This window comes from Thalassophryne amazonica, chromosome 11 (assembly GCF_902500255.1).
Source record: "Thalassophryne amazonica chromosome 11, fThaAma1.1, whole genome shotgun sequence".
Lineage (NCBI taxonomy): Eukaryota > Metazoa > Chordata > Actinopteri > Batrachoidiformes > Batrachoididae > Thalassophryne > Thalassophryne amazonica.
In genome coordinates, this window is record NC_047113.1 from 20,651,613 (window position 1) to 20,676,973 (window position 25,361).

Below are 25,361 nucleotides of genomic sequence, written 5' to 3' on the forward strand. Positions count from 1 at the left end.
GGGAGTACGGGGTCCGGGGTCCTTTGCTAAGGGCTATCCGGTCCCTGTACGACCGCAGCAGGAGCTTGGTTCGCATTGCCGGTAGTAAGTCAAACCTGTTTCCAGTGCACGTTGGCCTCCGCCAGGGCTGCCCTTTGTCACCGGTTCTGTTCATTATTTTTATGGACAGAATTTCTAGGCGCAGCCAGGGTGTAGAGGGGGTCTGGTTTGGGAACCACAGAATCTCATCTCTGCTGTTTGCGGACGATGTGGTTCTGTTGGCTTTGTCAAATCAGGACCTTCAGCGTGCACTGGGGCGGTTTGCAGCCGAGTGTGAAACGTCTGGGATGAAAATCGGCACCTCCAAATCCGAGGCCATGGTTCTCGACCGGAAAAAGGTGCTTTGCCCTCTTCAGGTCGCTGGAGTGTCCTTGCCTCAAGTGGAGGAGTTTAAGTATCTCGGGGTCTTGTTCACGAGTGAGGGACGGATGGAGCGTGAGATCGATAGATGGATCGGTGCAGCATCTGCAGTGATGCGGTCGCCGTATCGGACCGTCGTGGTGAAGAGAGAGCTGAGTAGGGGGGCAAAGCTCTCGATTTACCGATCGATCTACGTTCCGATCCTCACCTATGGTCATGAGATTTGGCTCATGACCGAAAGAACGAGATCGCGAGTACAAGCGGCCGAGATGAGTTTCCTCCGCAGGGTGGCTGGGCGCTCCCTTAGAGATAGGGTGAGGAGCTCGGTCACTCGGGAGGAGCTCAGAGTCGAGTCGCTGCTCCTCCACATCGAAAGGAGTCAGTTGAGGTGGCTCGGGCATCTTTTCCGGGTGCCCCCTGGACGCCTCGCTGGAGAGGTGTTCCGGGCACGTCCCACTGGGAGGAGGCCCCGGGGAAGACCCAGGACACGCTGGAGGGACTACATCTCTCGGCTGGCTTGGGAACGCCTTGGGGTTCCCCCGGAGGAGCTGGAGGAGGTGTGTGTGGATCGGGAGGTCTGGGCGGCTTTGCTTGAGCTGCTGCCCCCGTGACCCGACTCCGGATAAAGCGGAAGAAAATGGATGGATGGATGGATGCCTAGATAGCGGCATAATGACAACCTGTCTCTTGTTGCTGTAAAATGCCCTCTGGTTGAAAATGAATGGCAGCTTTGCCTCTGTGTCCTGTAGTTAATGTGACTAAGACTTTGTAGTACTTTTAAAAATCTGTTCTTGCACACATTTGGACTGTATAATAGTGATGTCACAGTTTGGTTATTAGTTGATGCTGTCACTGACTTACAGCTTGACAGGAGCACAACATGACAGGACAAAAAAAAAAAAAAAGCCACAAAATTTGAACTGCTAAAAAGTAATAACTGTTTGGGAATCACAAATCACATCTTCAATATTTTCCAGGTTCAAGACCCATCTGAGCAGCAATGAACCCAAAGAGGTGCTTTCCACAGCAGAGTACGAGACACTGAGGGCATTGTGCCGTCAGACGCAGAAGGCAGAGCGTGCTGAACAAGCCCAGGAGGAGGCGCAGGAGAGGCCACCGGGGGAGGAAGAGCCAGCCACACCTGAGGGTACAGACTCGGTAATTAACATCCAAACATCTAATGCGCAGTCCTGCAGTTTTTTAAATACTAATGGCTGATTTCAGAAATATGAATAAATATTCAAATTATTAATTAATAATAAATTATTTCATGAGGAATAACTTGGAGATGTTTTAATAGACAATTAGTTATACTGTAGTTATTCTGTATGTTTCTAGGAGGAACTGAAGCAGAAGATTCGAGATCAAGTGCTGGCCAACAGGGATAAAGTGTACCAGCAGAATGAGGGAGAAGTGCGAAATAGATGGCAGTTTGAAGATGCAGTGAGTCGAGATTTGTTTTTACTGTTCTCTTGTCCACTTTTATCTCTGACAGTAGTGTCTCTTACATTGTCATGTCTCCCTACTACCATTATGTTCATTCTTTTTATTATTTTTGTTCTTCTTGTTTTTATTTTTTTTATCATTATTATTATTTATTTATTGTAAAATGTGAGACTGGTGATGTGATTGAGAACTGGTGGTCTTGCTCTCATTTTGATTCACATAATCCCGAGTTTCCTGTAGATATAAGTAGAGAATACACTGCTTTACGAAACTTTGAAAGTTATCTAAAGTGTCCTGTTGTCCCCCAAGCACCTGTGTAACTTCCCAGATCATTCTGCCCAGCTGTATGTGGAGGAAATTTGTGGTACTGCTGCAAGCAAATGGTTCCAATCATGTGTCAAATCTGTTTCACAACCCACCTGTTTATTTGCTCTTTTTCTCTCAGTCCCTCGGACAGAGAGAAAAAGAGCAGAATCAGTCGGCTTGAAAAACGACACCTAAGATATGAGTTTACCACCAATAAATTGACAGGGAAGCATAGAGAACACTAGGGTTATCTCTGGCCGCTAGCCCCAAGCTTCACTAACAGACCCAGAATTTAGATGAAGTGAGGCCAAGACCTGTTCCACTGATAATAAGATGATTTAAAGGAATAAGAAACATAATACTATACTATGGCAGTATGGTAGCCATACGAGAGGGAGAGTAGATGCGTCTTAAGTCTCGACTTGAATGTCTATACCGAATCTGACTTTTTTTTATCTCTGTAGGGAGAGCATTCCACAAAACAGGCACGATAAGAGAAGGCTCTGTGGCCTGCAGACTTTTTATTCATCCTAGGGACAAGTGTACTTGCTTTGAAATCAGAAACTTCCTGGTTTAATAACCACCCGTACCCATTCGCCATGTAATGTAGACTTGTGTCAGGAATGGCATACAGTGTAAAGAGTGTGCCAGATCAACATGGAGATCCATGTTGGATCTGCTGTGGCAACCCTGAGGAAAAAGGGAGACACAGCATGAACTTACTTTTATGTAAATGTTTATTTATTTATTTTTTTTAATTGAATTGCCTGGAGTAGAAGTTGGGCTTTTAAACTGCCACAGTCCTTCAGAGTCACACTGTCCTCTCATTTTCTCTGTGGCTCTTTCTCACCATTCTAAAGATCAAGCGACCATACTTCCATGTGAAACCACTGGATCGCCTCCAGCTGCGAGCGTGGCACTCCTACCTGGACTGGGAAATTGCTCAGCTCACCACAAACACCAAAGACCCGAACCAAGGTGATAGTGGTTTGATGTTATCAGTCACCTCTATTCATGGTACTGTGAGTGTGTGTCAGATCACAAAGTATTTGCAGTTATAACAGTGTTATCTCCTCCTAGATCCAAATCAGGAAGACACAGAGGGGTCAGAGGTCACAACTCAAGGTGAGGAAGGATCAGAGGCCGGTGTGGTTGTCCATGACGACCACAGGGTTCGCATCCTGTTTGAACGCTGCCTCATTGCTTGTGCTTTGTATGAGGAATTCTGGACCAGGGTAAGGATTGTGTGTGTGTGTGTGTGTGTGTGTGTGTGTGTGTGTGTGTGTGTGTGTGTGTGTGTGTGTGTGTGTGTGTGTGTGTGTGTGTGTGTGTGCATACAGCATGTGCGCACTGTTTCTAACTTTAATGTGTTTTGCTCAGTACATTCAGTACCTGGAGCCACAGAGCGTGGATGAGGCTCAGGCTGTCTATAAACGAGCCTGCGAGATCCACTTGACAAACAAACCCAACATCCACATGCAGTGGGCTACCTTTGAGGAGAGGCACGGTACGACAGAACATGGTCACCCAGACAAACACATCTACTTTACACTTTGGAACTTAATGCAGAAATACCTGACCCACGCATTTATTGGTGTCTCTTTCTTTAGTTTTAGAATATGTTATATTGTTATATGTGTCATAACATTGTCGTTGACTTGACCTACCATGTGTGTGTACAGTCAGAATTAAGTGGAAGAAGTAAGTCCTTTACAGGGCCTGATGCCCATTGCTTATACCCGGATACTGTAGCCTGAAGTGACTTATAGTCCACAACTCCCACTAGGTGGTATGCTGGTCCATTGCAGGTTACTTTCCCTCTGAATGCCAATACCTATTTATTGGTAGATGGACCAGGATGATGCAGTGTTTTGTCAAAGAACACGGACAGGCAGCATGAAGCACAAATATATTGAATTGCAGTCTTATCACTGGAATCAAATCCTATCGCCTATACCAGTACATAGACAGGTTTTATTCCAGGTCTGTGCATCGCACTACCTGTCCGTGTCCTTGGACCCAGCTGTAAATATGTACTGACCTTTGCTGTAGAAGTGACCTGTGATGGTGTACGAAAGGTGATTAAGATGTTTTTAGCCTGACTCAGAAAAAGTAAGGTTGTGGTTCTCCATTTTTGAGAAAACATGGAGCATGGTTCTCCATCTTTTGCATTCTGAGAAAACATTTTTCAACATTGCACCCAGTGAGTCAAAAAGTCACACATTATTGAGAAATGTTTGTTTCTCAGAATGCAAAAGATGGAGAACCATGCTCCATGTTTTATGGTCAGGCTCAAAACTTTTCAGTCATGCCTTGTACTATGCAGAGTGCGTAAGTACTCTCATCCTTGTCATGCTATGGTATCTGGGGTATTATATTCAGAGAAACTAATAAATTATTAAGAGTTCTGTTGCCTCCACACTTACGGAAGCACTCATGTCTTCATAAGGACACCTCACGGAGGCACGCCGTGTGTTGGAGACCTTGGAGAAAAGTCTACCAGGGTTGGCAGTGGTCCGCCTTCGCAGGGTTGCATTAGAGAGGCGGGCAGGCCAACTTGACCAAGCAGAAGCTTTGCTCTGGGAGGTGGTGACAGAGTCCAAGGAGAAGCCTATGTTACATGCTTTCTACTCCATCAAGCTGGCTCGACTATTGCTGAAGCTTGGCAGGAACACCACCAGAGCCCGCAGAGTTTTAGAGGAGGCTCTGGAAATTAGTCCGGTGAGACCCCCACCTAACACACAAAGGCCTTAAGAGCTCACAGTTGATCTAAGGGCCCTGTCCCACTGGCATTTAGGAGGATTTGCGTATGGATTGCGCACAAAATTGGCCCATATTTGTCAGACATCCGCAATATCCGTGTAACATGCCTGTATGAGTCGGCCGTCATCCGAACACGCCCGCCATCATCCGCAGAGGCACGCATGTCCGCAACCAGGATTTTTGAGCTGTTCAAAAATCTGAATGCGGATGACATCCGCCTTACATACTCCATATATACTCAATTCATACACAATACATACTCACTCTATGCACTGTATATCTGCCGTTAACCGCTGATATCTGCAGCTGACGGGGATTTGCAGCTTGGCAGCGGACCGGGACAGTGTGTAAAACAGATGTATATCATGCACATCATGTCCACATCACAAACTAAAATATGTTGTAGCGAATGTATACAAATTGGCCATGAATAAAACGGTTTTATTACATCTGTTTTGCAGCTGATTTGCGGACAATCTGTGAATGCATAACAAACACGTCACGTAAACCCAAAGTATTATATGTGGCAGAAAGCGACATACCTGCCAGTCAGTGCCGGTCCGGCTGTGTAAATCCACAAATACGTAATGACTGCTGCAATCCAGGACTTTTATTTAACACCAACAAAAGGAAGAGTTGCTGCCACAACTCACGCTGATGTCTGTTTTCTGTGACACTCCCCAAAAAAAACACCGTCTCACATCCCGAGCAGCTTCCCCCCTCCCAGTCCCCAAACTCATGAACAGTTAACCCTTGCATGACAACACTCTGTGATCAACTTGTCCAAGTCCAGCAAATGCTCTAGAGGCTGTATTGTTAGTGTGAAGACTGATGCCGACGGGCCTTATTTTATGACCGCAATACAGATGCCGTGCACGCGCAACACGTGCGCGATGCATTCATAATACACCTGTAATACTGCCGTGATAATCTCAATATGTCGGATCAGTTTCCTCACTACATGCGTTATATAACCGTGATTGTTCATCATATATTCGCTATATATTATTAATATATCCGTAATTCATACTGGGACATTTGTCATTTTTGGTTATTTTTGTTGCGGACGACAATGAACGCCCACAATTTGTATACTCAATTCATGCACAATTAATCCTCTCCCCAGTGGGACAGGGCCCTTAGGCTCCACTTTAGTCCATAGGGTAATGACAAGACATTCATGAAAATTCAGTAAGGTATATCTTCTATTATACACTGCAGATCTAAGGTGGAACTCTACTAGTGTATACTAAGGTACACCTAAATATTAAAAAAAAAAAAAGAAAGACAGTAGAGCTTCTTAGGTGCCTGGTCTTGAGAACCAGGGATTGTGTGTGTGTGTGTGTGTGTGTGTGTGTGTGTGTGTGTGTGTGTGTGTGTGTGTGTGTGTGTGTGTGTGTGTGTGTGTGTGTGTGTGTGTGTGTGTGTGTGTGTGTGTGTGTGTGTGTGTGTGTGTGTGTGTGTGTGTGTGTGTGTGTGTTGCCACTTCGGTGCGTGGTCTTGAGAACCAGGATGGTAGGTTACACATACATATCCACAGGGTTCTCTCTGTGGTTCAGAAACCGTCTGCCACTGTGGTTAATTGGTGGCAATTTCAATTAACCACAGTGGCAGACAGTTTCTGCCACGGGTATAGTCCATAGGGCAACGACAAGGCATTAGTGCCAGTGGCTAATTGGTGGCAGTTTCAATTAGCCACATGGGACGTTGAGTAGCTACACATCGAATCAAAAGAAAAAATGCTAATATACACAAGTGGAAATTCAAAACAATATTCAATACATCCTACCAACTTCAGGATAAACTGCATTAAATAAAAAAAATACTTGTCAGCAGTACATTTTAGTTCACTCTATGCTGCTTTGTTGTCTGTAGGCTCCGCTGTGCCTCACTCAATCTGTCTGAACTGTCTCTCTGCTTAATACAATCTGTGTGATAAGGTGGTCATTGCTTGTGATAGTATTTAATTATTCTGTGTTATGTGTTACGTGTGTGTGTTCCTGTATGTTCTGCAAATAATTTTGGTGAACATTAATGTGAGTCCCCTATGTGACTTTGGGCCTTGGTCCATTAATGAGAAAACCTATCCTAATCTGTTTTTAAGTAAACTGATAAATAATTACTCTTCTGTCAGTGGAAGCACAGAGACTCTTTGTCAGTGCTGCCCACAGGGAGGACACAGAGCGCAGCACAGGGCACAAAAGGGTTTTCATGTTCATCAAAAAAGGACAGAAATCATAGTTTTTAGTTTGCCTTGTTTTTTTGGTTGTGTTTTGCCAGACCTTTTCTATTCTTTTTTATCCTAAATATTCAAGATTGTGTCAATTCAGACAAACCTTGCTCGCCACGTCATGCAGTCATTCCCCATGTGATGTGACGAGGGCTGAGGAGATTCCTGTGTCAGTTTTTGTGAAATGCGTCTGTGCTGTACTTAAAGTTAAAAATAACGGCTCTTTGAAGGGTACCTGAGCCATTCCTTTCTGAGAGGTGTTCAAAAAAGGGAGCCTTTATTGTCACTGTACATACATACAATAAATTTTATCCTCTGCATTTAACCCATTCTAATTACCGTTAGACACAATCCAACCACTAGGAGCACTGGGCAGCCACAGTCCAGATGTAGAGACGCTGTTTTGGTCGGGAGCAGAGAAAGGAGAAGACCCTCAATAAGCATATTTTTGATTGTGGGAGGAATCTGGAGTGCCCGGAGGAAACCCTTGGGGACAACATGCAAACTCCACACATAAAGGACCAGGTGGGAAGTGAACCCATGGCTTTGTTGTTGTGCGGCATCAGTGCTAGCCACGAAGCCACCGTGCTGCCAAGAATGGCTCATCACTTTCTCTCTTTGCTGATCATCCATGTTGAGCTCTGTGCATCTGTTTGAACAAGGACAGAGCTGAGCTACAAATGTGTACAGACGTTGACAGCACATGAAATGTTCAGGTGTATTTACACACAGTTCTTTCTGCAGGGTTGTGTGTAGGTGTGGCCCTGTTTATTTGTGCTTTCAGTTGTAACTGCTGTGACCGGTGGGGAATGAAATGTTAAACATTTCTGGACAGTTTGAACGTAAAACATTTAAATATGATCTAAAATAAACTGGAAATTTATTAGGCCTGTCACACCATGACCGTTTAGCCAGCATATGCTGACAGCCCTTTCCACTGAGCAGTACAGGCCGGAACAGTTCAGTCTGGCTTGGCTTGCATTTCTACCGCTGGCAGAATTCTTTGGTTTGGCAGGTGGCGTACTTAGATGTTGACAAGCACGTCATCAATTGCATGTACACTGTCATGCGACCTCTTCTATCCCCATGGAAGCCAAACAGAATAATTTCATATCATTTTATTTTTGTCTTGGTGGATCGTAGGATTTATTTTCTTTGCATATAGAATGCTGAAGAATCGACTAATATGCTGACGTGAATGAATGAGGCACTGTGACTCTTTCAACTTTTAAAATGTCAGTTTTCTTGTTGTGCCATAATGCGTTGGCATTCTCTGGTTCAGGCTGAGAAATGCACTGGGAGCAGACAAACACAGATGGACTTCTTTTAAAACACGACGTTTCTTCAGCCACGACAAGGAACTAAAGTATTTTAAGACAATATTTTCCAAAATCAGGACTCTTTGTGTGGATACGTTTTCGTCAGGCTGTGGTGATGAATCAGACTGAAATGAACAGGTAAGATTAAGACTTTTTATTATATGGCTGCGTGTGCTCTGATTGGCTGATTTCCGGTCTGATATTTTCCCATATCAGACTGTTACCATGACAATCGGTCTGGATCACGTATCACATTCGTTACAAACCAGAAAGCTAAAAACGATTAGAAAAACCAAGTCAGACGTGAACATACTCCATAAATATCTAAACAGCATCACAAAAAACACACAGATTGAAAGCTTACCAGCTAACCTAACCATCTTTTAAGCAAGATTAATGGACATATTTCAACTTATGAGTAACTTACAAGAAACTTGTCAACAGTCACATAACTTACCTACAATTTATGGACCGCATATGAGACATACGCTGGCATGCGTTGAAAATGTGCATGGCCAAAGTTTTTCGATGAACTCACCGTACTATGACATATACCAGCGTGCGTCAACATGCTCTTAACTTACACAAAACTTTCTCATAACTACTTAGACCACCAGCGTATTCAGCTTATTTTTCAAAAAGTTGGCATACGCAGGCTAAATCGTCAGGGTGTGACAAGTCCTTAATACTAGCTTTAATTCAATCAGAAAAGTTATAGAGGACTTGGCCGAGGATAGGGAAGTGTGGGATGAAGTGCTTGGTCCATTGCCACTGTGACCCAGTCACAGATAAGTGGCAGAAAATTAATGGATAAATTTGTGATAGAAATTATGGTTAGACAAGATCTAGAAGATGCTGTTGATGAGCAACAATTAATATCGCAGTCAGAAAACAGACTTTAGAAGAATGTCTGTCATTGTACATTATATTCAACAAAATTCCTCCCTTGCATTTACTATTTTCCCCTTAGTTTCCATTCTGCTCAGATTACCACATTAATTTGAAACACGTATGTGCTTCCTGGTCCAACCCCTATCAAGGAGAGTGGTTCCAGAGCCGAGGCTGTGCGTGGAGGCGAGACCCACCAGATCTAACTGGTATCGCTCCACCTCCCGCACAAGCTCTGGCTCCTTCCCCCACAGCGAGGTGACGTTCTACACCCCCAGAGCTAGCCCCTGCCGCCGGGGTCTGGTCGGCCGAGGCCCTCGACTTTCACTGCCACCCAAAGGACAGCGCACCCGATACCAGCGGTTCCCCCTGCAGGTGGTGAGCCCACGGGGTGGAGATGGAAAGTCCACATTGCTTTTTTGGGCTGTGCCCGACTGGGCTCCGTGGCAAGCCCAGCCACCAGGCACTCACTGACGAGCCCTACATCCAGGCCAGGCTCCAGATGAGGGCCCTGGGCTTCCTCCAGGCTGGGTCACGTTTCCTCTACCTGATTCTATCATGGTGTCTTGTGAACCATTCTTAGTCTGACCTCTCACCTGAGACCAATTTGCCATGGGAGACCCTACCAGGAGCACAAAGGCTCCAGACAACACCGCTCTCAGGTTCATAGGTGCACACAAACCTCTCCACAATAAGGTGATGGTTCCTGGAGGACAGGCCTGAAGGGATACTGTGGGAGGTGCTGCAGGGGGATGGAGTGAGGGGGTCCCTTCTCAGGGCCATCCAGTCTCTGTACTCGCAAAGCGAGAGCTATGTTCGGATGCTTGGCAGTAAGTTGGACTCATTTCCGGTGGAAGTTGGCCTTCACCAGGGCTGCACCTTGTCACCAATCCTGTTTGTGATATTCATGGACAGGATATCGAGGCATAGTCGGGGGGAGGAGGGTTTCCGGTTTGGTGGGCTCAGGGTCTCATCACTGCTTTTTGCAGATGATGTGATCCTGTTGGCTTCATCGGCCGGTGACCTCCAACACTCACTGGATCGGTTCGCAGCAGAGTGTGAAGCGGGGGGGATGAGGATCAGCACCTCTAAATCTGAGGCCATGGTTCTCAGCAGGAAACCGATGGATTGCCTACTCCGGGTAGGGAATACAGCCTTGCCCCAAGTGAAGGAGTTCAAGTACCTCGGGAAAGGGAAGTCTGGGGTCCCCTGTTGGAGCTGTTGCCCCCGCGACCCGAACCTGGAAAAGCGGTTGAGTGAGCGAGTGAGTGAGTGGAGGTATCGGCATCAATTTGATCAGCTAGCACTTAGCTTAGGTTCATGTGTTATACATCATACGGATAAAGTGAGGAACCTTGGAGTAATTTTTTTTATCCTACATTGTCCTTTGATCTCCACATTAGAGACATTACGAGAACTCCCTTCTTCCATTTGCGAAATATAGCGAAGATTCATCCCATCCTGTCTATGGCTGATGCTGAGACTTTGATTCATGCATTTGTCTCTTCTAGATTGGACAATTGTAATGCTCTATTTTCTGGCTTACCGCAGTCCAGGATTAGGGGTCTTCAACTGGTTCAAAATGCTACTGCCAGACTTTTGACACAAAGCAGAAAGTTTGACCACATTACGCCCGTTTTGGCATCCCTGCACTGGCTTCCAGTTGCTGCAAGATCGGATTTTAAAGTACTGTTATTAGTTTATAAAATTGTTCATGGACTTGCACTTCCCTATCTGGCTGATCTGGTAAGCCCCTATGTACCGGCTCGTTCTCAGGGTGCAGGGTGCTGTGTTCCCAGGGTGAATAAAAAGTCTGCCGGTCACAGAGCTTTCTCCTACCGTCCTCCAGCTCTGTGGAACGATCTCCCAGCACACAATCGGCTGTCTGATACTGTGGAGACTTTTAAGTCACGTTTAAAGTAGACCTGCATTGAAATAAATGTGGTCAGATTTCAGAAAGAAATAGCTGATATGTATTTATAAGACCCTTGTGAATGCAGTAAAGTAAATCTGTAAGCCCAAATGTGTAATTCAGCTGAGAAATCTTCGTTTAAAAAATGACAAATTTGCAGCTAAAATTTAGCTCTCTGTGAAAACAGTTTGTACAGCCGTATCATTTCCATGACGTCAGGGACAAGACGATGCGCTCCCGCCTTCAGTCCGATCCCACATTGAAATTGATTTTATCTGTTAGTAATGTTACTTATACACGTCCTGGTTTCAACATCCAAAAGTAAGCTGCAACGAATGTGAGATACAGATCTGTGTGCTCAGATCAGCAACGACATCGACAGCGGGCGCCGTTCTTCCTCTCCCGCTCTGCCTCCGCTACGCTCGCTGTTTTAATGCGAAGCGGCCGGTACACCTGTTGCTGCAAGGGCAGACTTCTTGCGGCAAAATCCACAGCACCGCACGTCTCGGCAATGGGAGCCCCAGAGCTCCATGGACGCTGAAAGAGGTTTATATATTTTTAATGACTGGGATTCTTTGCAAGTCTCGCCTCCATATCCCGTGATGGTACTGGAGGCGAAAGACAGATTTTCATTGCGACACCACTCATTCAAACGGGCGTATGAAAAAGTCCCCAAAATAATTTTCAAGCACAAATAAAAGAAATGTGTACTCACCAAACATGCCGCAAGACAATATGAAGTTTTTAAAAAAGTAAATCCTTCCGTATAAGACAAGAAAAAGGTTCAGATGCAAACTGACGTAAATCCACAAATTACAGTTGGCGCAATGCATGCTGGGAGAGAGGGTCTTGTCCGTGACATCTCGGCAGCGTCCATGATGAGAGGGACAATTTGCGGAGGGCTAAATGTTAGCTGTAAAGTTGTCATTTTCAAATGAAGATTTCTCCGTTGAATGACAGATCTGGGCTTGCAGATTTACTTTACTACATTCAGAAGGATCTCATGTGTAAATGTAAGTCATTTTTTGTTCAAAAAATCTGACTGCATTTTTTTCAGTGCAGGTCTCCTTTAAGGACTCATTTGTTTTCCCTGTTTTATCATTAGTGTCATGAAGTGTTTTTATTCTTGTATTCTTTTATGGTCATCTTTTTATTGTGTTTTAAATTTTTCAGTTTTTTTGTTTTATGTTGTGTGAAGTGCCTTGAGACGAGTTTGTCGTGATTTGGCGCTATATAAATTAATTAATAAATTTGAAATTAATACATTTTTTAAATTTGAGTGAGTGATGATGTGCTTCCTGACGCAACTCCAGATGGACAAGGAGAATGTGGTACAGGTGGTGTTGAACCAGGGATCTTTTTGTTTGGATGCAAGTTTATTAACTTTTACACCACCATTCAACCCATCTTAATTACCGTAGTCAGACACAGTCCATCAACTAGTTGGAGCAGGGGGCAGCCACAGTCCCACACCTTGGGACCAATTGTTGGTCTAGAGTGATAGATGAATTTCAGTTTTTACTTAGACGTCTGTCATCATCAGTCATTCTGAGGCAAATTAAGATCAGACATCATTTGTGTCTTTTTTTTTTTTTTTTTTTTAACCTGAGAACATCTTGCTAAAAATTTCATCATCATCCACAAACCAGTTTTAGCTAAAGCAGCTACAGCCAGGTGCAAATACATAACCTCCTCTGTCAGTCTGGAGTGGAATGAGCTCTGCCACGCTGGATCAATTTTTGATCCCATCTGGACTGGAAATGCACCGGAATGCCTCAGGAAGAAAAAAAGAATAATGTCTGGGCCGGCTTGCTTGGTCTTGCTCATCCAGGCCAGCAGTCTGATGATAGATGAAGAATTGAAAATGTTGGTTTTTTTGGGAAATTGAGCAGCCTTTTGCTTAAAGTTGTGGTCGAATACAACAGCCAAACTTTATGAACTGCCTACAAAAGACACTAAGTTGAATTGGACGTTTGTGTCCGTGTGTCCTCTCAGGATAATGAAAAACTGCACCTGAACCTGTTGGAGCTGGAGGTATCAGGAGACCCATGGCTGTCGGCCGAGGCGGTGCAGGTGTGTGTATCACGAGCTCTGGCAGCTCCTCTCTCTCCACACACAAAGATCCTCTTCTCTCAAATGGGCCTGCAGCATGCTGAGGACTACAGTGCTTCCATCCAGAGGTCAGGGTTCACATGATGCTGTGCATGCTACATGCACAGTTTGGATTACTTGTTGTAATTGTTGGTTTAATAATTTATGTATTTATTACTAGTTGGTTGCTCAGTGGCCTTTCTGTGTTACAGTGTGCTGTCTATCTATGAAGAGCACCAGAAACTGCTGAAGGACCTGGGTGGATCTAAAAGAGAAGCAGAAAATGGGTTAGAGAACATAAAAAGACAATTAAATAAAGTACAAAAGCATTTGTCTGGGTACGGAAATAATTTTCTCATAAAAGTTGGTTGATTTTTAAGGCAGGCTTTTGCATAAGACAGCATATGGTTTGTCAGGTACAGAATGTTTTGTTTATTTTGTTCCAATGTTTTCTTGTTAAGAAATTAGCAGACTTTTTTCCATAAGACCAAATGGGCCTCTTTCATAGATGATTTATCAGGCCAGTCTTTACTGCCACCTACTGGGCAACACTGTAATCACATGTATTTTGTGCCAAATGGATAACATTGATCAAGTAAAACACCTATAAATGACAAGTCCACAGTGAGTGCTTTACTCACCTCAGACTGTAACATTGAGATGAATTTCTTTTTACAAAAACTGCCAAACAGAAAATATGCAGGTGTCAACAGGCCGACTTCATTGTCACGCTAAATTAATTTGAGGCGCACCCACCCCCACCAAACTTTAAAGGTGTTGTCCTTTTTTTGTTACAGCTAATTTTTGTTGCTTATAAAGTATTTTGGTGGTTTCCATGACTAATATATTAAGTATGCTCCATGAGATTTTGCAGATGACATGGAGGAGGAAGTGCATGTGCACATCACTAAGGTTTGGCGTTGATGCTACATTTGAGGGTAACCTGGAACTTCAAACTGGGAATAATAGTCAAACAAAACTATGTTAAAATGTTAAGTCTCCCTACTGACTGATTTTGGCAATTCAAAACATAACTGTACTTAACATTTGAGTTGACAACTGACAGAGCAGACCCATCTCAATTGTTTTAACTGGCCAGCAGATATCCAGCAAAATATTCAGATTTTATCTGTTCTTTCTACCAGTATCTCTGGTACCATTTATTAGCTGTATACAATGTGCCGTTTACATTTTAACAGTTTCAGTCACAAATAAAGATCTACTGTTTCTTTAACTATGTTATGCTAGTACGATAATAGGTAGTGTAGCAGTGCAGTTTGACTGGGCAACAGCGTGTTGGGAGTTTTCCTGCATGTTGTGGCATTTTGTATTTTTTAACGTGTGTGGTTTGGAATTCTAAGTTGTTTTTAGACATGATGAATGTTGAGCATATTGATGACACATAAAATGGCGACTCATTTGTTTAAATCAAAAATCCAAAAAGAACTCCGGCTTTAAAATTGCCTCATGTAGTTATTAATGCATTCTTGCATTTAATGATTAGTTACAACACATTTCTGGTGATATTAACTTACCATGCATGCTGTCTGTGATGAAAAACTTGATTGGAATTCTCTTCTAAAACTGGCGCACTGTTGCATTATATATAAACTGGTATGTTAAAAAATGCACCCAGTTGGTAATAATTCTTCAAATATTTTGTACCACTAGCATAATAGCAATTAAAACAAACCAAAAAAAGCTGTAGGCTACTATGGTTACATGCTGTTATTTTGAGTGCATAATGTATTTTTGGACTTCTTGTTGCAGCTGCTCTGCTGACTGTCATGGAATCACTTTTTTTTTTTAAAGGGATGAAGACCCAGAGAAGATTAGCAAAAATGATGACGCCTCTGATGTTGCAGCTACACAAGCCCCACCCACCATGCCTCACGTACCCATCACCACGCCCCCTCCCCCAATGATGGGCTCCGACATGAGCAGCCAGGCTGGTTACGGTGCATACGGGAGCTGGTATCAGGTACAGTGCTGATTTCATAAAGCCCTGTTCCCACAGACACGATTTTGGCCACAACCCCACAACTATCAATTTTGGGCAGGTCCTTACTCTTGAACACTCTTGGTAAGTCCTGATGGAACAGGTTGCTGCCACAAGTTAACTTAGAAATGGATTTGCTGTCATCCTGCAGCCTTGTTGCCATCTTGAAGGCAATCCTGGGCATTCTTAGTTATGTTTACGCAGCCATAATGGACAGCAAGCTCTGTGTGCACTACACTGTGGCTGATGCTGGATTGTCTGTGGACAGCCAAGATATTTTGTCTCATATAGCAAAAGTGCTTGATCCTGAACATCAGAAGAGATATTTAGAGAAAATAGTGTTGATCCCTACAATATTTCCCTCAAGAAGTTCACCAGTTTTGTAGATTTTGAGTGGAAACCAGACGTGCGGTATCAAGACATTTTCAGCTACTTGATCAACACTCCATCACCCTACACAGGAGAAGCCCTGAAGGCATATAAAAGTTTGGATGCTTAAGGCTTCTTCATAGCTGGATGGGTGCTGGATGTGGAAATACTCCAAGGCTGAAATTCTATCTACTCACCCGAGATGAAGCGTTTGCTGCATAGTTAGGAGTACCAGGTTGGAGCCAAGTCTCTTGTCAGGGCAGCCACCCACTTTTCACACCACTCTTTATCAACGAGAAAACGATGAAAATGTACCCTGGAACCAATCTTCTGACGGCTCATGCGATTGTATGCACGGCAATGAAACACCACGTTGATATAACTTGTCTAGTAGACCGACCAGTGGTGTCCAAAGTATTCCAGAAAGGGCCGAGAGGCTGCGTTAATTGCAGCCACCTGAGTCAGTGGCTAAAATTAACAGATTAACATCACTTTGAACAGATGGGATGAGTTCATCAGTGAAATCACCTGCTGGACTCAGTGACTGCAAATAAAGCCTGCAGCCTCTTGGCCCTTTGTGGAATACTTTGGACACCACTGGTCTAGACAGTCATAAATTACGCGAAAAAGCACAGCTAATAAACATAAGGTTTATCATTTAACATCCATGCCATGCGAGAGCTGCCGTCCAGTATGGCTGCTGCGTAAACACGTGATCTGTGATGTCACCTGCACAATATCTATACAACACTGTACCATAAGAGTCTTGTTTCCTGCTGTCATTTTGGTTCTTGGTCCATTCGTGTTGAATCGTCTTCGATGTTGTAATAAGGTAATTGTGTTGTCAGAGAATTCTTGTGCAGTGACACAGTGTGGTCAACATTCACATTAACTTTGATTTGGTATTATGGACAGTCAGAAAATCATGTAGGTGGGAACAGGGCCTAACAGATAGCACAGTTATAAATGGTTTCAAAAAGGACTGCATGATAGTAAATTTAGCAGATTAAAAACCCAAAGTGTGAGTTGCTTTTAGTTCTGTCAGGATAGTGTGATAGAGTTGTTTGAGAACATTCAATGCAATTGTACATGTGAAAGTTGTTCCTACCTCATTTCTTCATCAACACTTTGTTGCTAATCTTTTCCAGCAACCACAATATGGCAACTACAGCTACCAGAACACTTGGAACTACAACCAGGGATACTACCCCCCCAGTTAAAGTGGGTGGCTTAGACTGTTTCATGCAGGAAACCATCCAGTCCTGCTGGTTTGAATGCAGACTCTTAATATATATCCCAGCATCCTTTCTTCTCTGTCCTTCCTCAGTGTTACTTCACTGACCTGGACCTGTAAAAACACAGGTCTGGATTTTGGCTCGGGGAAGATACCTGATCATTAGTTTGGGATAGATGAGAAGATGAAAGACTGATGCTCATTGTCAGCACATCACCGCGACTCAATTTTAAACATAAATATTTTTGTATTTGTAGGCAAGCTGGCTTTCAGTTTTAAAGTTATGCAGTTTATTCAATTTTTCTGCTGATGTATGATTGACGTTTTGTATCATTCCACAAATTAGGATAGTTTTTCCTGTGTATATAAAGGTGTTTTATAGTGTCACAATAGCAGTCGTCTGGTTTCTCTGCGCTTTGTGCATGAAAAGTTAACTTTAATCCTCAGACTTCACCTGTTAAAGTGTAAAGTGGTTTGTCATTTGCTGTTTTTACCAGTTTCCTGAACAGAGGAGTAAACCGTTCTTCACATTAAGGCACTCTCTGTAATCTTACGAAAATATAAACAACACTTTTGTTGGGATATAACTTGGCACTTGGTCAAAAACTAACTTTCAGAAATTCAGTCCACTGTCACAATTCGCCAAACTTTATTTGATGTAGCTCGGTGATTAGACAGACACATCTCTCATTATATTTAAACTTATTTAAAAAAAAAGTGGCAAAAGTAGAACATCACAAAGTCAGGAAGAACGGAGTTGAACTTAAGGCCAAGTCTTATGTGGTACTCTGTTGTATGTTTTCAGGTTAAAATTGAACGGTGATTCTGTGAAGTTTTTATTAAAAGTATTTGTGATGCCTCAAACAGCGTTATTCAAAGCAGTATCAATCAGAAGCCAGCTCAGTGTGTTCTTCAAGCACACCTTTTACAGTTCACTGCACACGGTCCAGGAAGACAGGCTGGACTTCTCAGTCATTTTCCATGTAGATTGTGTAGAACTGGACTTTAAGCATCACCTCTCACACACAACCTCAACCTCCCTGCCTCAGATCAGTCAGCTGGCTTATTGAGTGATACTGTAAGGTGCATGTGCTGTTCCGGGGTCAGTCCTTTTTGGGTGGTGGGTGTGTGGTGAGGTAGGCTCACAGGGCAGATTCTCATGATATCACTTTTTAGCAACAACCAGCACAGCTGAAGGCACCAAACCTGAAGAAAAGCAAAGGCAGCCTTGGGTTAAATGTTTAATTCAGTGACTCAAATGTGCTTTCACTAGAAGTGCTGCTCACCAAGCTCTTTGAGGGGCTTCTCCATGTCTAGTTCAGTGTAAACGTAGCGTGGGTAAGGTGACAGCAGCGTGAAGTCCTGACCTTCAGGCGTATTTCCGTTCATCTGCACGTAGACGCGTACTGCTGCCAGCGGCTCCTGGGCTTTGAAAACTGTGGTAATCGTTGAGCCGTCCAGAAGTCGTACCTGCACGCAAGTGGATGAAGAGGAGGTAAAGGAGAAGTTCCTCCTCGACATCTTCAGTAATGTGGAGAGCAGGAGGCCTGTACCTGTATCCTGGATTCATCATATTCTTTTTTAGTGGGCGGCGGCCCCTGACTGGTGGGTGACGACGGGCTGGGCTGAGTCGGCGTGCAGGCAGATCCACCGCCTCCAAACTGATGTGATGAAAGTATCAGTATGAGCAAAATAAAGAAACATGGTCACTGAGAATGTTTACCTTCTGTGCTCTCTCCTCTCGGTCACGTGCAATCTTCTCTTTGACCCTTTGCCTGATGGGAAAACAATGTCAGTGTCAGATCACTGCATTATTGATTTTACACATTTATATACGGTAGAAACAACTTGAATTTCATTTGATTATTTTGCTGATGAGTCAGGTTCATAAGGAAACTTTCTCAAAGTACAGGCAGTCAAATGTCATGACTTCTAGAATCTACATTTCCTAACTCAGACAGATTTGAATGAAAACCTACCGAGCCAGTTTGTCCTCCATTTTCTCTCTCCTGCGTTGCTCAGCCAGTTTTTTCATATCTTCCTCATGGAGTTTCTGGCGGATCTGCTGCAGTTCTTGGCCTTGCTTCCTCCTCTGTTTCTCCCTCTCGACCTCCTCTGCCCGCTCTCGCTCTCTTCTCTCTGCCTGCTTCACTCGCATCAGCTCCTCGAGCCTGGAAACAAGACCAAGCGTTACCATTCAGCTCAGTCTTCATCTAAAACGTGTCAGTTTTGTTTTTTAACAAATGGAAGTTGAATGTCTGTACAAATGCTCCATTACTGGCTCCAAAGCTAAAGGACCAAATTAAAAGATTTTAATGAAATGTAGTGTCCAATAAACTGGCAGTAAGGAACAGAAATGTGTGCACACTGACCTTTTGACTTGCTCCCGTTTTTCCTCCTCTGTCATTGGCTGTTTAGTATTTTCTTCATTATCATTGTCGACGCTCTGTCCACTCCCTGTCACAGAAACATAAAGGTAGAACGTGCAGTTGGGGATGACTAGACCTGAACGATGTATCGCTCCGGTGCTAAGGATGACACAAAAACTTTTTGTTGGTACTGTAAATTAGTGACCGCAAACTCGACACGCTGCTCTGAAACATTTTGAAACAACCGTGTTTCTGAACACTACTCTGGAGTCCTAGCAACAGGAGTACTGTACATTTAGCCTGACAACCGGCCTGGCTATGAATTAAGCTGGATACTGGCCTCCATCTTGGAGTGAGATTTCCCACTCCTAAACGACCAACAGGAAAGCAGCGCTCGTGCAACACCAAAGTGAGGCTGATGTCAGCGTCTCGGTCGCCAACCAATCACAGGCTAGGAGAGAGAGGCCAGTATCTGGCCCAATTCAGGGCCGGTTGTTGGGCTAGAGTACATGTCATGCGATGCTGCCACCTGCTTAACAGTCCAGGAATTTACGTCCATAAATTATAAATGTAATTAATTAAAAGCTATAAATTTGATATGGATATTGCTTGTAAATAATCTACATCAACATATTCAAACTACATCAAAAGACTTTCCCATTAGAGTAAGTGCAGCCTATGAAAAAACTGAACTTTTTCTAAAGTTCTGTGACCACACTTCTGATATCTGTGAAATGATGTGCTGTGAAATCCGAGGAAAAATGTGCAGGGGGTCTGGGGAGGGGTACAGCTCCCCAGGAGCCCCGGAATTAAATTTTTATCTAATGATACTTTTTCAGCATCTCTTGGAAGAACAAATCTCAAAATTAGTGGATATTTAAATGATCCTATATTCAATCTTTTATTTGACCTGTCAATGATAATGTTGAAATAACAGAATATGACGTGGAAGTAGGACCTGGAATGATTTTCCTTTTAACTGTAAACCAAATTATGCATTAACTCAGAACAATTAAACTACATGAAATTTATGAAGTCTGAAAAGACTTACAGCATTTCAAAAACTAAAGCTTGTAGAATATTTTAAAAGTCAGGCTAAAATATCAATAACATACCTTATAGTAAAGTCTCACATTCTTGTGTAAATTCATGGAGCCTAAATCCATTCAAAGCCACAATGTCTTTTTTACAATGAAAGAAAGTCTAGATTAGTGTAAAAAAGTCATAATCTTGTCTAAAATCCTGTTTGAACAGCAAAATGTTTATTTTCCAGGGAGAGAAAAATTCTTACCATGTTTTCCTGAGAGGGCACAGTTCATTTTTCCCATTTCTTTTATCTTTCAGGTGTGTTGATGAAGCCAGCAATAATTCCACAGATTCTTGTCCTTAAGTCTTTTTCAAACAGTCTTCCTCGCCATCTTCTCTCTGTGCGATATCGGTCCGTGACATAGACATGCTGCACAAGTCTTAAAAATTTGAACGCTCTAGAAGTTTGGGATGTCCACATGCTAAGTTTAGCTCAACTGTCGCACAGGAGCCACACAGCAACCAACCAGTCCTGCTTTACGACATCTGTCGTAACAGCTATGCTTTGAGTGGCATTTTTCCTCCACGAAACTCCACGGATCCGAGGAAACTGATTTGTATCTGTAACACACAGATCAGTGTCCGCGGACTTATAAAACTTACGCGATGTCGTAAAAAAAAGCGCTTTGCGATAAGCATTTTAAAAACTCAGTGATGTTCACAATTAAAGAACAGAACACTAACACCCCCCCCCCCCCCCCCCCATGATGAAATCTGCGGAATCCCACGGATCCGCAGAGTTCTCACAGCCCTGTGATATGTTCACACAATCAAGACTATTTGCTATGAAAATAATTGTTTCAGCCCTAAAAGAATTCCTATGCAGAGACGAAAAGTTTGTAGTCTGTACATAAACAGGTAGATGTGAACCAATTATACGTAAATACTTCTGGAAAACACAGTGAACCTGACCCCAAACAGATGTAGGAGCCCTTACCTTCAGCGGTATCTCTTACTGTCGACTCTTCTGTGCTGGGCTGGCTGTCTTCTGATCCTCCTAGGACATTCTCCACAGGTGGTACATAGGGCTCATCAATGTCTGGGTCATTTTCATGTTCCATCAGCCTGAGGAAAGTGCAATGAACATGTCTCCAAAAATCAAAGCCATCTCTTCCCATATGTCCCTTTGTAGGTAGTGCACAATATCAAACCAAAATATGACTGACAACATATTGATGTACTTTGTTTTTACATTTTTAAAATGCTTTCAAAAGAATTCTCTGGGGCAGACAAATCTAAATCACTCCTGTAACTCTGTGACATCACTGATTCTACACTGCAACACAGCCAATCATAGTACAGCTGGTGTCTTTAACCTGGAGTCATATTGACGTTCTCAAATCAGCTTACAAGTGGAAGTGAAAATGGAGGGAAGGAGGTACAGGACAACAGTTTATCTGACCGGGTCGGAAAGGTCAACATGTTAACTGTTTTTAACAGGACCAGTTTGTTCTCTCAGAAACTCATGTGACATGAGGAAGTTCAAGAGTTTTCACATTTTGTGATCTGATGCAATACTGTGACATTCAACATCTCCTCAAGATGCCATAAAGATGTGTAATCTGTAATCTCCACAAACGTCATGGATGGTGTTCACATAGAGAGAATTCAAATGAGACTCAGAATCTGTAATGATATCCTGTCTGAATGCAACACGTACCCATATTTGATGTTTCAGTAAATTGACATTTAAGTTACACAATCACAGTGTCTGCTTGGGCTTTACACGGTGGCATAGTGGTTAGTACTGTTGCCTCACAGTAAGAAGGTCATGGGTTCGATTCCCACCTGTGGTCTTTCTGTGTGGAGTTTGCATGTTCTCCCTGTGTTTGCGTGGGTTTCCTCTGGGTCCTCCGGTTTCTCTCACATTTGAAGACATGCAGGTTAGGTGAACTTTATAATTATCCAGGTCTCCCTTATAAAGGGGTCTCGATCTCAATGGGATGAACCATATTAAATAAATAAAAAATGTACGCCCAAGAAGCCAACCATCAACGGCATCCTGGCTATATGAGTGGTAAGTAACTTCAAGCTTGAATACTGGTGTTGATCTTTTGAGCTTCTGTTGAGTCTTGCAATGTGTTTGATTCAATTGTCTGGACTGCACTCTGGGACATCCTGAATATTTACAGGATCCTCAATAAGTTGCTGGACATCACACCCGGTCTACACACACACACACACACACACACACACACACACACACACACACGTACTGTGTAAAGCAGGGGCACCTGACTTCTTCCCAGTGAGTTCTGGTGTTTGCCAAGGATGTGTTATGGCTCCTAACCTGTACATGGGGAGGTAATGGTCTAGTGGTTAAGGCATTGGGACCAGAAGCTCCTCGGTTCAAATCCCAGCCTGACTGGAAAATCACTAAGGGCCCTTGGACAAGGTCTTTAGTCCCCTATTGCTCCCGGTGTGTAGTGAGCACCCTGTATGGCAGCATCCTGACATTGGGGTGAATGTGAGGCATTATATGTAAAGCACTTTGAGCATCTGGTGCAGATGGAAAAGTGCTATATAAATGCAGTCCATTTACCATTTATTCATGGATTGGGTAGTGGGTAGGGGATTGGAAAGTAGAGACACGTTAAAGACTTGGAAGAAATTACTTACAATCTGGTATATATATATATATTTTTTTTTAAAAGCTAGCATTGACTGGAGTGAGATATGCACTTTAAGAGACTCAGGAGAGTCACTTCCAATGTGAAGGAATACCAGCTACAATATTTTGGCCATGTGGCACACTTCTCTGTTCCTGATCCAGCACATACATGCCTCAGTGCTGATGACCCGAGCGGCTGGAGAAGCCAAGCTGACCCACACATTTCTTCTGGCTGTGGCCGATACACGGATACTTTCAAGAACTGGGCATAGAGGGACAGGATTCCTGGGTGGTTCCATAGTGTGGTGGATGAGGTGACCACTGAATGCTTCTAGACCTTTTCTGTACATACAGGCTACATGAAGAAGAAATAAACAGACTGCCCTTTGGAACTGCTGACTGTTGTACTTTTGTCAGTGATGATTGCTGTTTTTGTCTGGGGGATTCAGTGTGCCATTTCTCAAGCATCACATTTACTCACCAGTCCATGGCTTGTTCTATTCCTTGGTTGCCTGTGTTTGACACGGCTTTCTCCCTGTAAACACCAAAATCAGCAGATTAATAACTCTGATGGCAGACAGTTTTTCTTTCGATTTACTTCCTAGACCAGTGTGTAGACAGGTGATGTCACTCACGCTCTGTTTTTGTCAAAGCCCATCTCCAGCAGGCTCTCCAGTGTTGTTAGCTCTGCCATCTTCTGCTGAAACCATGGAAGAAAGTAAGCAGAGGAACCTACACTAAGATCTGCACATACAGGCCCACAATCTAGGGCCTGCGTCCAGAAAAGCAAGGAAATAATAATAATAAAAAATACCCCAAAGACACTGTGTAGTCACACACAAATTACACTTTAACACACAGCTACACAACTGTCGTTAGCAACAGCCACAGTGCGTCTACCATGCTAAACTTTAGCTAAGCTAAATCTGAAGTCGATAACCCACATTTCTTCATCTTAATGCCGCCACATTGATCGGAGTGTCAAACATGCAAGCACGTTAACTCACGAAAGAAGAGACTGACAAAAATAAAAGCGGTGCTTTAGCTTTTTCGTGTCATATTAACGTTAGCATCAGAGCTAAAATTAGCATTTCTGCAGCTAAAACTGAAATGTGGAACTCTACCTCACAATCTTAATGTTATGACTGACACCAAAGCTGGTTCGAAAACTGTGTTCCGACGACAGTTTTCTCCCGAACACAGATTCGAACCTTGGACCGCTTAAAAAAAAGAAAAAGTCACGTGACAAGATGACGCGCTTTGCGTGAGACTTTCTGTTTTATTCACATGTCTACAGCGTGGCGGCTGAGCCCTGAGTACACATGTTCAACATGTTCCCAGACCAGTAATGTGGAGCTACGTCAGGAAGGGTATCCGGCGTAAAACGCCAAATCATCATACAGATCAGATCCATCTCAGATCTGCTGTGGCGACCCCAAGTGAATAAAGGTGAAGCCGAAAGACCTAGAGTGTTACAGCTATATTTATTCAGGTATAAAATAATTTTTTACACTGTTTGATAACCAGTGCCCCCCCCCCCCCCCATTTTAATGAACACTTCATCTCACACACACACACCATTTATCACAGCATTACAACTGCTGTTATTTTTTGTCACTGATTATGTTAATTATTTTTTCAACAAATCTATTGATTATTTTCTGAATAGTTGATTCATCCTCATAACCATAAATTCTACCAATAACTTTCAACCGTGTATTATTTTTGTCATATTGACTGGAGTGAGATAGCACATATTATTTGTCTGATCATAATGACTCCAATAAGGTATAGTTTAGACTATCCTTGATGAAATGTTGTGGAGTTACAGGGTAAAAACAGCCAAAACAATGACAAAGATAAATTTCAGTTTATACAGGTGTCAAAAGTTAAAGTTGGCCAATTTTGGTAATACATTGATGCAAATGATTGGAATAGCTAATAGGATTAACAAATGTAATAGTTTTGTCCGTGCTGACTGTTTGGTCTCCAAAGTAGGTTGACATGCATTGGATTCTACGTCATGTGACACGTTACCCCGTAATAAGATAACTAAACATGACAGATGGTACAACGTATTCCTTTTTAAAACCCTACTAACTCAACCAATAATTTGCATCACATTTTAACAAAATTGGAGTAAATGACCTCTGTATAAACTAAAATTGACCTTTGTCATCTTTTTTGCTGTTTTTACCCCATAACATTCAGTCATAGTTAGCCCAAACTATATCTTTTTGGAATCTTTATGATCAGACAAATAATATGGTATACCTTTCAATATGATTGGAAGATTTTAAAATTCTGACCCTTTGTAATTCTTCATATTGGCACCTTCC

General features: G+C 43.0%; 2 protein-coding genes across 6 annotated transcripts in view; one reads left to right on the top strand and one right to left on the bottom strand.

Moving 5' to 3' along the window:
• Window positions 1-17,345, top strand: part of si:ch211-114c17.1 (pre-mRNA-processing factor 39) — a 39,382-nt gene extending 22,037 nt beyond the window's left edge. The window contains exons 6-15 of one of the 2 annotated variants that reach the window (XM_034181870.1): window positions 1,377-1,557; window positions 1,738-1,842; window positions 3,012-3,129; window positions 3,232-3,386; window positions 3,532-3,658; window positions 4,601-4,872; window positions 13,259-13,443; window positions 13,567-13,641; window positions 15,167-15,335; window positions 16,871-17,345. In XM_034181870.1, the coding sequence (XP_034037761.1) occupies window positions 1,377-1,557; window positions 1,738-1,842; window positions 3,012-3,129; window positions 3,232-3,386; window positions 3,532-3,658; window positions 4,601-4,872; window positions 13,259-13,443; window positions 13,567-13,641; window positions 15,167-15,335; window positions 16,871-16,942 (1,459 nt within the window). In that variant the 3' untranslated portion in view covers window positions 16,943-17,345. The remainder of the gene's footprint in view (window positions 1-1,376; window positions 1,558-1,737; window positions 1,843-3,011; window positions 3,130-3,231; window positions 3,387-3,531; window positions 3,659-4,600; window positions 4,873-13,258; window positions 13,444-13,566; window positions 13,642-15,166; window positions 15,336-16,870) is intronic. The other variant, XM_034181871.1, reaches the window with a different exon arrangement.
• A 246-nt stretch (window positions 17,346-17,591) lies between these two features.
• On the bottom strand, window positions 17,592-24,277 carry ubxn1 (UBX domain protein 1). Of its 4 annotated transcripts, none has more exons than XM_034181872.1 (10): window positions 24,175-24,277; window positions 23,658-23,722; window positions 23,504-23,557; window positions 21,349-21,476; window positions 19,329-19,413; window positions 18,936-19,127; window positions 18,680-18,731; window positions 18,510-18,617; window positions 18,243-18,426; window positions 17,592-18,162 (listed from the first exon to the last, which is right to left on the bottom strand). In XM_034181872.1, the coding sequence occupies exons 2-10, from the start codon at window positions 23,714-23,716 to the stop codon at window positions 18,122-18,124; spliced, it is 903 nt and encodes a 300-aa protein (XP_034037763.1). In that variant the 5' UTR covers window positions 23,717-23,722; window positions 24,175-24,277; the 3' UTR covers window positions 17,592-18,121. The 4 variants fall into 4 exon arrangements, with proteins under 4 accessions (XP_034037763.1, XP_034037765.1, XP_034037764.1 ...); XM_034181874.1 differs by having other exon boundaries at window positions 23,658-23,719; window positions 24,175-24,269; XM_034181873.1 differs by having other exon boundaries at window positions 23,658-23,719; window positions 24,147-24,232.
• Window positions 24,278-25,361: the final 1,084 nt, after the last annotated feature.